Source organism: Apteryx rowi, unplaced genomic scaffold (assembly GCF_003343035.1).
Source record: "Apteryx rowi isolate R43461 unplaced genomic scaffold, aptRow1 scaffold_314, whole genome shotgun sequence".
Classification (NCBI taxonomy): Eukaryota; Metazoa; Chordata; class Aves; order Apterygiformes; family Apterygidae; genus Apteryx; species Apteryx rowi.
In genome coordinates, this window is record NW_020449575.1 from 1,074,510 (window position 1) to 1,086,632 (window position 12,123).

The 12,123-nt window shown below is 42.4% G+C and overlaps 1 protein-coding gene across 4 annotated transcripts in view; it reads right to left on the bottom strand.

The window, feature by feature from the left end:
- PFKP (phosphofructokinase, platelet) overlaps positions 1-3,250 on the bottom strand; it is a 48,244-nt gene extending 44,994 nt beyond the window's left edge. For all 4 annotated transcript variants that reach the window (XM_026070596.1, XM_026070593.1, XM_026070595.1 and 1 more), the window contains exon 1: positions 2,869-3,250. In XM_026070596.1, coding sequence (XP_025926381.1) covers positions 2,869-2,953 — 85 coding nt within the window. In that variant the 5' untranslated portion in view covers positions 2,954-3,250. The remainder of the gene's footprint in view (positions 1-2,868) is intronic.
- Positions 3,251-12,123: the final 8,873 nt, after the last annotated feature.

Sequence of the window (12,123 nt, forward strand, 5' to 3'; positions counted from 1 at the left end):
AACATCTACTATAAATAGAGGCTTGTGTATTTTACATAATGCTACTTCTAAATTATTAAAATGTACAAAAGTAGCAACAGTAGTAACTTTTATTTCAAAATAATAACCAGCATGCTTCATTTTGGACTAAGATTTTACAGCCCACCTATCTAAAACAAGGCATCTACTGATATGAAGATGTTTATTGCAATAGGCTGTCCCATACAGTTTCCTGCTGAGTTTGGTTTGTATTACAGATATTCTAAAGATTTCTATCTAACAAATATAAGTTGGAGCAAACAGGTGATTGAAATTCTTAAAGCTAATAAAGAATACTAACTAAACAGCATTCGTAGAGCTTTGCCTGACCTACAGTTTTCTTGAATATATATTTTCAAACAGTTCGGCAGTAATAATTGTGCGTTTCCTTCTGCTTACAGTTCATCACTTCTCTCAGACATCTGCCCTATATAGGGCAAATGACCTTGAGAGGGCATGACTCATTTTGTCCCTTGTTGCAATCCTCAGTGTTCAAACAGAGTAGAGGTTGTGTATTTTATACTTCTGTACTGTTCTCAAGATAGGATTACAAACCTCAGCTGTGTTGCCATTCAGTCAAAAAGATCTTCAAGTTCTAAAACTGCATTTTTTCTTTTTTTTCTAAGTTAGGAAAACAATGCTGCCTACAAAATGCTTGGAAGACATCCAGTTCACTTTGTTTAGTCTTTGCGACAGCCTCACTGCTCAGACAGCAACTTTAATAAACTCTAACTTTTTACCCCCTCCACTACAATTTTGTAGTGTACAAATACACTACAATTGCAGTCGGACAATCAAGCCTTGGATCCTGGAAGTCCTTTAAATGCCTTAATTCACATAGTGGCAAGTGCAGATTAATACTTTATAAGAAGAGATAAATCTGCTGCTCTGACATTACATAATCGCCAGCCATGCGGAAGCTCAGCCTCTCCCTGAACACGCTACTGCTGCTTGGGGCGATGCCCTGTCATACTTTGAAATTAAAATGGCGATTTGGAGACTAGACCATTAAAACAGAGATGCCTTGATTCACAGTCCCTGGAAGTGATGAGTCTGAAGAACAAACTGTGGATAAAAACTTGCTAAAATGTAACCAAAATGACAGTGAAAGAGAAACCAAACTAAAGCAATCAGATTTCTTTTTCTCTGGAATAGCAACATTTTTCTCACTGATGGGTGCCAAATTCCTTCCACCCCTGAGTAGAAAGGGCTTCAGACAATCCCAGGTAAAACGAGGGGGCACCCCGTTACTCCTGCGTGGAGAGGGAGGGAGGGAAGGAGGGAGAGAGGGAGGATGCTTCTTCCAGCCCAGATGACGCAAAGAGGCGGGATCCGCAGCGACTCGCAGCGGATCACGTACACACTAGAGGAGGGGAGGGAGCGCGGAGACACTGGTCCATGCAAACTAGTATCTCATGTACGCGCAGGGAACGTGAGTGGAGGAGAAACTTGCTCCCTTTTCCTACATACACGTTGGAAAATCAGACGAAACACCTCCACTGAAAAAGCAGGTTAGTGCCTGCACATTCTAATACAGAAAGCAGGGAAAACTGGTCATTATACTACTGAATCCACATAAAAAGGAAGAGATACATTTTTCATCTCTATCCTCTTCACTCCACAAATGAAAATATTACTTTTATTTACTTTAGGTGAAAGTACTTTCGAAGCACTCTCCGGGGAGGGGGGGGGGGAAGTAATTTAAAAGAAGCTAAAAACAATCATCATAGCTTTGCACATTAGCGAAACAACTCTCCTGGCAGAAGTGGATAGAGAATCCTCTCAAATACCATAAAGCACTGCACATTTAAAATTTTAACTGTTAAACTTCAAACTATTAATAAACAAGCGGTTTTCTGATACAAAAGGGGAAAAGAACATGTGAGAAAACATGCTTTTAATGACTGAAGTATACCGTGACCAAGCCTCTCTTCTTTCTGTTCCCTCTTTATGTCTATAGGTCTTTTGTTCCTCCTGTTCCTGTGGCTAGGACTCCCTCTACACGTAGCGATTTAAGGAGGTGAAACACGTTTCCAACATCCTCCTACCGGGCTGAGAGTAAACTACCATGTGAGCTTTCTAAATCATGTGTAGGAACATAAAAGTGTTTCTGGTGCCAAAATGAAGTGAAAAGCAGATGAGACGAGGACTGGCGGAGCCCCAGCAGMGAAGACAGCCTCCCACCCCTCGCGCAATGCAGCACGACCTCCTCCCCCGCACGCATCAGCCAACCGCTCTCCCTCCTCACTCCCCTCTCCCCACCATTCCCTGAGAGGTGAGGACGTTTTGGTGATAAAAGTTAGTGGAGCGTTTCTATCTTCTTCCCTGCCGAAGGCAGGCTCAGAGAAGATCAGACGTTTGAAAATGCGATGAGAGAGGAAGAGAAGAGGAAGGATGAGGGTATGTTTTCAGCTCAGGCCGCGCAAAAATGAGTTTAAGTGCTCGCAAGAGAGCTCAGCCCGAAGACCAGCACGGCAGCAGGCACCCGAGGAGCACGGCATCCCATCCAGCCTCCTCTGCGTCCCASTCCGAGACCCCTTTCTCTCCACCCCCTCTCTGTACCCCCGCCGGAGCGGCTTCCCGCAGACACCGCAGGGCAGCCCATGCTTTCTCCTCGCAGGCGCTGCTACACCCGCCGGCTCCTTCCCCTGCCTCCCGCACCGGCGCATGCCTCCCGCATGGGCACCCTGCCAGCCTGGAAGGCCCTTCGCACTCTCCCCTCGAGGAGCTCCCCACCCTCCCCCTCCCCGTCAATTGCCCCCACTCCCCACCGTGTCCGCAGCTTCCCCTCGCCTCTCCATCTTCTGCCTGTCCTCCCCCCTCCCCGCTCCGCACGGCGTGCGCGGCTACCTTGGGCATCGCCGCCGCTGGTCAGCACGCCGATGGCTTTGCCGGTGCCCGAGAGGTTCTCGAAAAACTTCGGCTGGTGATCCATGGTGCTGCGCCGGCAGGCTGCGGGCGAGACGGAGCGAGGTCACTGAGGAAGCCCCTGGCCGCGGGGCTCTGCCCTGCCGCTCGAGCGCGGACACTCTGGGGTATTAAATATTTGGCTTCCGCGGGGGGGAGGAACAGCGTAGGCGTATATTTATGTATATTTCTATAGCAAAGGGGGGGGAAAGCCYGGGAAAAAAACAGGGAGGGAGAGAGAGCAAGCACACGAGGAAGAGATGCCGCTCTCACTCACATCCCAGCCCAACCACCCGCCTCTTCCCCCGCGCTCGCCGCTGCCGCTTCCTCCACCCGCTCCCTCTGACAGCGCCGCACGACGCGGCCCCACACCGCCCCCTCACTCCTTCCTCCCCCGCCCCTTCGGGAGCGGCGGTTGACGGGCGGGCCAAGGGGCCAATGAGCGGGCGGGCTGCCGCCTCGCGCCGCGGCCGTTACGCCGGGGCGGAGCCGTTGCAGTGTCTTTACGTTACGGGGGTACTCGCAGGTGGGGGAGGTGGCGCGAGGGCGAGGGAGCGGCGGAATGCGGGGGGAGGGGCTGCAGGCGGGGGCGGCGCCGGGCGGGCGGGCGTCCTTCCCCCAGCGTCTCCAAGCCGCGCCGCGGCGGGGGGATGTGGGGAATGTGGCTGGCGCCTTGGCAGGGCAGGCGGTGGAGGGGGGAGGCGGGGAGAAGGAGCAGGGAGCACCATCGGCCAGGGTTAACTCATCCTCAGCCTGAGCTCTGAGTAACACTTTGCCTCCCCGTGGCGTTTGGAGGCGAGGGAGGGGGTGGGCGGGGAGCCTCTGCCTTGGGAGCTCCCGCCCTGGGGGTCGGGAAGCACCGCCGGGGGCTGCGGCGGGGGCTCGCACCTCGCGGCGAGCAGCCCCTCGGCCGTTAACCCGGCTGGGCCTGCCCGCTCCTGAGTGCCTCCCCCATCACCCCGCGGGAATCCGGGAAGCTGGGCGGGCGGCTGGGAGGGCTCGCCTCTTGATCCCACCCCTATCTGCTAGAGGCTCGGATAGGACGTCTTTCTTCAGTGTTTCCACTTACTGCCCTGTTCTCATACGGTTTGGCCTTCATTTTTGTGCTCACCTGTTGCTTTGAGGATGTTCAGTGAGTGATGAAAGCAGCTCGTGTTGTGAATGGAGAGGGAGTGAAGAGGGTTACTTTAACCGTCACAGGGCAGAGTTTATGTCTCATGGTCCGTGTCTGCCTTGTTGGGCTGTGGAACCCAAAGGGCTAAAGCCTCTTTCATTCGCTTTTGGCCTTTGCCATCCCTGCTCTGCTATGTCTTGTCACTGTGATATCTGGAAGCCGTAGCTGATGTTCAGGCACTATTCTGCTGCATAAGTAGAAAAAGGAAGTTATTTAAGTATTTACAGCTTAGAGACAAAGGTTGAGTCTGAGAACACAGTAGAGGTAAAACAGTTGAGATTCCTGTAGAAGTGCCCATTTTTCTGCTGTCCCTTCTGTTCTCGTTCTGTTGTGCACTGGTGCTTTTTGTTGGGGAGTACTGATACAGTAGTGCTGTCTTAAACTCACATTATTATAATGCCACCTGCTATAATTCTGTTGATAATAGCAATGCACGTGGTCACAGAAGCAGCTTAACACTCTGATCTTTTTAATCTAACACAATATAGCTATGTTATCCCATATACAGTTCTTTGTACTTAGCATAAGTAAAAGTATTTGCAGAATCAGGGACCAAGTTACTTGCCCAAAATTCTAAAGCAAGTCAGGGAGAGAGTCAGGAACAGAAACAAGATGCTGACTCAGGTTTTATACTTTAATTGCTGTCATAATTATTGTTTTCATTCAACATCTACATCACATCTTAGACTTAATTCACATTCTAAAAATACATGTTCTCATCCTGTCAGCTTTCACACAGACACATGTAGAAGCACAGTCATTTGAGTAGTTAAGTCAAAATTACTCATAGATAACTGAAGAAACCCTACCAGCAAATAGATACCTACATTATTATGTAGGCAACTCATGTTTGTAAAGCTACTCACAGGCTAAAATGAGTGTTCATGATTTGACAACGTAAAAGGAAAATTCCCATTTTGCCCACCCCATTCCATGAACACTTTATCCATGTAAGTAGCTGCAATACTGACTCTATATGGAACTTACTGTATCCTTTCCTGATATCTGAAGAGAGCTCTAACTCAGATCTTATAAGTAAGGTGAACTTTTATTACAGAAATATATAAACCCCCATAAAGTTGTCCCATATATGTCTCTCATATTCTATTTTGAATCAGAATCACATTCGTTTCTTAAAGAGTAGCTTTACAGCTAAATTAAGGTCTCTGAATGATTCAAGGCTTGAGCCAAAGCCTGTAAAAGCAGTATCTTGGGCTAGTATTAACTATCATGACTCCTTGAGGGTAATAGATCAATGGTAATTTCTCATCTGAGCAACTCTTTGAGGAAGCTTTGCCTTGATTGTTTGTTTTGGTGTGGATACTTAGCCCTAATTTAGAATTGGCTTATTTTGTTTGTTTATTAGGCGTATTTAAATCATTTGCACTTTCTCTGGAAGTAGATTTGTCCCCTCTTGCTTCCAAATACACCCTTGATGATAAGGAGCTATTATTTTATGAAGTTTTTTTTTTTTTTCCTTTCCCCCCTCTCTCTCTCTGATTAGCTTATGGTACATAATGAACTCTGTTCTTATAAATGTTGTCTTTTTTTTCCTTCTCTAACTGGAAGACTGCCTATGATTTCACTGTTTTCATCATTTATTATAGCTACTGCTTGTTCTTTAGCAGAGCTCTCAAGAAAGAATTGTATTTTGTCTGTCTATGGCCTGATGGTCATTAGAATAGAGGTGGGAGTAAAGGAAAGGATGTGGAACTGTTTGTTCCTGAGGCTCTCTTAATATATTTACAGATCTTCCAGAATTACAATTGCCTATAATCTTAAAAGGAGTGAATTCTTGGCTTAAATATTGAAGACTGTTAGAGGAAGCAATCTTATTTAACCTTGTGGGTTATACTTGCAGTGCAATTAGGTACATGTGTGTAAATCATACTGACACTAAGAGAATAGGCGCTTCTGAGATATGTAAACTGATAACTAAAGAAACTGCATATCTGAATAAAACCTTAGGAGTTAATTTGCACACTACATTAGGTGCTCTAATCGTTTGCCTACTTAAATATTTAATAGGATCAGTTTACATGGGATGGGAACAAGATGAGTTTTGACTCTTCCCTGATATTGACTGTGGCAGTTGTTCTACTGCATCCTTTTCCCCTTGCCTATTCCCCATGCAATCTAGATCAAGGCTATCAGCCCATGCTTAAATTCTCTCACTACCTAAGAAATCCTAATTGTCCCTTTAAAAATCCTTTGTATTGTTTAACTTACTGTGCCAGTTTCCTTAAACATGTTTTGAACGCATTTTTGAACTACAGAACAATTCATTATTGTGGATGTAATATCACAGATGCATCCAGTACTTCATTTGACACAAAGTTTTCCATTGAAATTAAGTTAACCTGGGAAGAACAAGCCATTTCCAAAAAGGACAAGGTTATTACATGAGTAACAGAGCTGAAAAATGGCTTCTGAATAGATTTCTRGCTTTTAGTACCTAAAAGTTGAAACTCAGGCTGAAGGTATTTTCTATTGCTAGAGCTCTCTTTCAAATGTGGATTCTCTAGCATCTAGTAATACATGAGCTCACAATACATGTTTTTCTGAGGTATTTTAGGATCTGTCTCTTCTACGCAACTATCAGTTTTCAGTGAGACTTATGAATCATAAAGACAATTAACTTTTGCATATTAAACAGTGAGATGGAAGGATTTGTAAAAGTTTTGGTATTTTAAATTGAATCACGGAAGTCGTGAAATGCACAGGTGATCATGAAATGAGCAAGGAAGGAAAAAGTCATCAAGCTATCGTTTCTGGGCTGATGGTGACAGTGATTTCTGCTAAGGAGCTGATAACTTTCTTCCATTAATACTGCAAAATTCCCTGGCCCTACATATAGAATCACAGAATCGCTGAGGTTGGAAGGGACCTCTGGAGATCATCTAGTCCAACCCCCCTGCTCAAGCAGGGTCACCTAGAGCACGTTGCACAGGATCGCGTCCAGGCGCGTTTTGAATATCTCCAGAGAAGGAGACTCCACAACCTCTCTGGGCAACCTGTTCCAGTGCTCTGTCACCCTCACAGTGAARAAGTTTTTCCTCATGTTCAGATGGAATTGTCTGTGTTTCAGTTTGTGCCCGTTGCCTTGCGTCCTGTCGCTGGGCACCACTGAAAAGAGTCTGGCTCCATCCTCTTGACACCCCCCCTTTAGATATTTGTACACATTGATGAGATCCCCTCTCAATTTTCTCTTCTCTAGGCTAAACAGGCCAAGCTCTCTCAGCCTTTCCTCATAGGGGAGATGCTCCAGTCCCCCGATGTTACATGTTGCATCTAACCTTTTGTGCTACTTAGTCTGTCTCTTTCTTATCTTGTTTCACCCTTCCATTTCGTCTAAACTGTGTATACTGTTATTGTGCAGGAATTGGATTCTACTGTTTATATATTCTTATATGTGACAGTCCTAGTGGCAGTGATGTTCACTAGGCTTTCTTTCATAGTGGAAATATACRGTATAAATGAGAGGAAGTCTAGAACTAGAACTAGCAGGGACAAGAGAGAGAAAAATCTGCAAGAGATTTAAAGATGGGAGGGATTTGCTATTACGAATGGGTGAGGAAGGAAGGGAGATGAGGGCAGAGGAAAACTAACACAGATTTGAGAAAGGGACATGATTGTATCCAGAATAGTGAGGTCTCTTACTAAATATTTAAACAAGATTTTCTAATGTATTTTTTATGTCTAACTCGTGCTGAATTTGTTAAGGAGAGAACTGCAAATAAAGCAGCCTTGGAAAGAAATTTACTTAAAACTCCAACAGATGCAGACATTATGGAACAAGTAATCAAAATATTAGCCTGTTACTTTCCAGTAATCATATAAAATGCAACAAAATCATTTTCACTATCCAGATAGGTAATGTCCTGAATTACTGTAATATCAGCTTTTGACAGAGACAAGATCTGTATCACTCATCTATGAATATTCACATTTTATGCAGGGTCAAAAATGCTTAGTAACATAGAATACCAAGTTTAAACCAGTTAAACTGCCCAAGTCAGCACAAGAAGTGGGAGAGGACAAAATATCATCTAGAAAAGGCTGTTATATTATTTTCAGTGAGGGAAGATAATATAAAAGTCACCATATTCCTCACGAAAGGAAGTCATTTATTGGACATCAGCTAGAACTTTTTCTTGATGTCGCATGAAAGGGAGGGACGGAAGGCCCTTCCTTATCTTTATAATTTACGTTTGCCTGCCAGAGCCCCCGTTTGAGGACTTTCCCTGAGTCAGTTTTGCAAAGTAAAAAGAATAAGATTTTATTAAAGTGACAGATACAACAGGTTTGGAATTGCCGTTGATAAATGCACTTGCTGCTACAAATTTTCTTTCTATGAGCTCAAACTAACAATTAAGCGCTTTCAATAACAATATATTTTCCCGGGTAACGTCCRACRTTTRTCGGAGGYRCAARTCTTMCCAAAGAGGCGTCCCTGTTTGGGGGAGGGGAGAAGGAGGCTCGCTCGTCAGCAATCTCCAGTGAACAGGTCGGGGGTTCAATTTYCTTCCCTTCCAAAAACTTTAGTGAGCTATCCTCTGTTTTATAGTTGCTGAAGGTGGGATGTGGAAGTGCGGCAGACGTACTTCATTGGCCAGATTGCCATTTGCGCGGTTGTTGGGGGTATGCCCCCCTTATTTACATATCATTATGCAGCAAAAGGCGTGATTTTTAATATGGTAAGCAGGGTTAATAAGGCTAGGGGTACTATACGTCACCAGTTAGTCTGTGAGCGGCAATTATTTTTCGGGATGCAACCCTCTGTGGCCAGGGGCGGACCGTGATACCTCCATATCTCTCCCTCCTCTGCTGTGCAGCTGGAACAAACTGTCTGGCCTTCACCAGCTAGTTTGTTACTCATGTTGCAAAAGGGTGGTGTGTTTTGGCTGCCACATATTGTTTTTTCCTTTGTGCCCCCTTATCTTTCTCGCTGAATTCTCTCTTGATCCCACACTTGAATGCCAAATGGCTGTTGCTTTGAATTTGCAGTACCTGATTCTTCATTTGAGAGTTTAGGTACTAATGTAAGACATTAATGAAATTCCTGCTAAAATCAAATGGCAAGAGTTTTTAATGGTAGTTGAATAAGGCTTTGTATAAAAGAAAAGCACAAATCAAATCCCTGAGTTTAGCTAACTATAACTGYTCTTTAGAAGAAAAAGAAAATTGAAGAGGCAGTATTTTTCTAGAAATTATTTCCCCCATAATGCTTTTGCTTATGTCAGAATCTAAATGTAAACCGTGATAAACCCCTAGGAAACTCATTCCTAGAGAAAATATTTTTAATAGGAATGTTATTATATAATTTCAAACCCAAGAAGTATTGTTCAGCTCTTGGTAGGTTTGAAGCTTCCAGGTTTTTATGGAAACTTCTATAAATAGTTACATGGAAAATGCATTGGTGTGGTCTTCAGGCTTGAGAGTTATTTCTTCCACTATAAAGTGACATACCTTTTCTTGAATGATATGTACAAAAGGTTTCTAATCTGTTGTCAGCTGGTTTATTATGTAGTATTGTTTCTTTTCCTCCTGCTTCTAGATGCRAAATTCACTGTTCAGTACTACCATTGAACAAATAATTTTAACAGGTTATATGTTTCGTGGTTATCTAACTTTCAAACTTTTATTCTTGAAAAAACATCGTTCTAAGCCCCTTAAAAATACATCCTTCAGAGTTTTGACATGACCCATCAGTAACCCTGGAGTCCACATTTTAATTTAAAAGTATGTTTTTCTTGTCTTATTTTGTACCAAAATTCATGACTGAGCTGAGCACCTCCCAAAAATATTGCAGATCAAAGAGGAGCTGTGTTATTGTGAAAGATATCTTGTGTCAGATGTACTAGGCTTAGAATGATTGAGCCATGCTAGTCACACTTGTATCATAATTGCTCAGAGGCTTGAAAAAACTGCCCAAGCCACTTCATTAAAAGGAAACAATGTGTTAACTAAAGAGTTAATGAATCATACAGTGGACTAAATTATTTCTCCTTGTTTGCGGGGTGGAGGGGAAATATGTAAGTCTTTCTTTCTCACCTAGACAACTTCCACAGTGAGCCATCACTTGGTGCCGCAGGATAATTTGTGAGCTTTCAGTACTACAAAACACGAAATGTRTGTGTCTGGTTGGGAGATGAGTAGGGCCATGTGTATATGTCTATAGTTTGCACTAAAAGGATAAAAACTACACTTAATTATGCTATTCTCAGAATGTTGTACTTCTGCAGCTTTCTCTTAAGAAGTACAAATGATCTCTAGATATCCAGGAGAATTTTTACTATTTATGTAATGTGCATTATAGGAATATGTATTTTATTGTTCAGTGTAAAAATATACAAACAATCCCTAGAATAGTATCTAGTGCAGAGCACTTTCTTGTTCTTGTATGAGTGCCCTAACTACTTGATTATTAAAGGGTATTAACTTTTGCACAATACTTCTGGATTATTGAATCCTTGTAACAGCTKCAGCAGGAGACATGGAGTGTCTTCATCCAAAAAATGGCCTCCTGACTGATAYGGCAGATTGTGGAGGAAAGCTTCAACATACTTGGACAAGAGAGGGAACTGATCTCAAGAGTGTCACTTTCTGGGCATGTGCTGTATTTGTTAGGCTATTTTATATAACAGGTGAGCACTGTGAAATGTTATGTGGAGGTCACTTCTGTTGAAGAGTGGATATTAGGAGTTCTCTGAAAAATTTATTATATCACATTCCTCAGGAGAGTTTGTTTGGAATAATGCTTAGTCCGTTGTTTCCGACAGGGCACAAATACAAGAGGCATCAAGTTAAGTGCTTATGTGGATTGGGGCCAAAATGGATAATTGCTGTCACTCTTCCCCCAGTAGACTTGATGGAAATAACTGCAAGGAAAAAGAAATTCGGAAAGAACTAGGAGAGAGAGGAACTACATGATTTGTATAACTTAGGGTTGCTTAAGGAAAGAGTAGCCTCCTCCCTTATTTTATGACCTTGGGGTTCATTGAAAAAAAAAAAGCAGACATGTTTTGCTACTTAAAGCTATGTGCCCGTAATCATACTTCAAGAAATGGACTACCATAAGTAATGATCTGATCTAATATAGATCAGGTAGTTTAGTGTAACTTTATTTCTTCCTTCATATAATCTCTCATGTCCTACAGTCACAATGGTTGCTTCCTTCCACAAAGGCTTGTGAAAGGATAATATAATCCTGAATTAACAGGACAGTATAATTTAAAGTAATGCAAATGTAGTTTACAATTAAACAAGTTAACTTGTTCTCCATTGCATTGTAACACTCAAGTTCCTACTTATTATATGTTTTCTTGTAAATTATAGTATTTGTATTGATTTTTATTAGATTGATCTACAATAGGTTTTTATGTAGTCCTCATGGGATTTTTTTTTTCCTTTGAAGTTGGATTTCACTCTTCTTCACAATAGAGATTATGTATATTTTCCTCACAAGAAAATGGAAACTCCAGCAATGCTAACATTAATTTAGGTGGTTGTGAAGACTTCAGACAGCCATTAGTGATGTATTTCATAAAGTTCAAAGAGATAATATGATATGACTGCATTTTTTATTGTAGCTGTTATGACAGTAATCCTTCAAAAGCTCTTACTGTGAAAAAACCTTTCTGCACTTAAGGTATAAACAAGAATTCATGGCATATGAATTTATGGTATAAATATCATTGCTTTACTTTCATATTCTAGTAGCAACTTGCAAATCCATATGCCATTTGGATTATTTCTCTGTATGAAATTCAGTATTTTATGCCAGTAAATACTGAATGCAGTATATATGTATACATATATAAATAAATTACTACTCTTGTGTTTACAGAATTGAAACCTACTTTATGTATAAACCCTTTATTAAGGAAATGTTCATCTAAGAAATGCTCACCAAGTGTACTGTTAAAAAGATCACAGGTGTCTGTTATTCAGTGTAGTGCCCTACTGTTGGATTGTAAAAGGTTTCAGTCTTCAAAAAGGCTGAATAAAAGGGAAACATTATT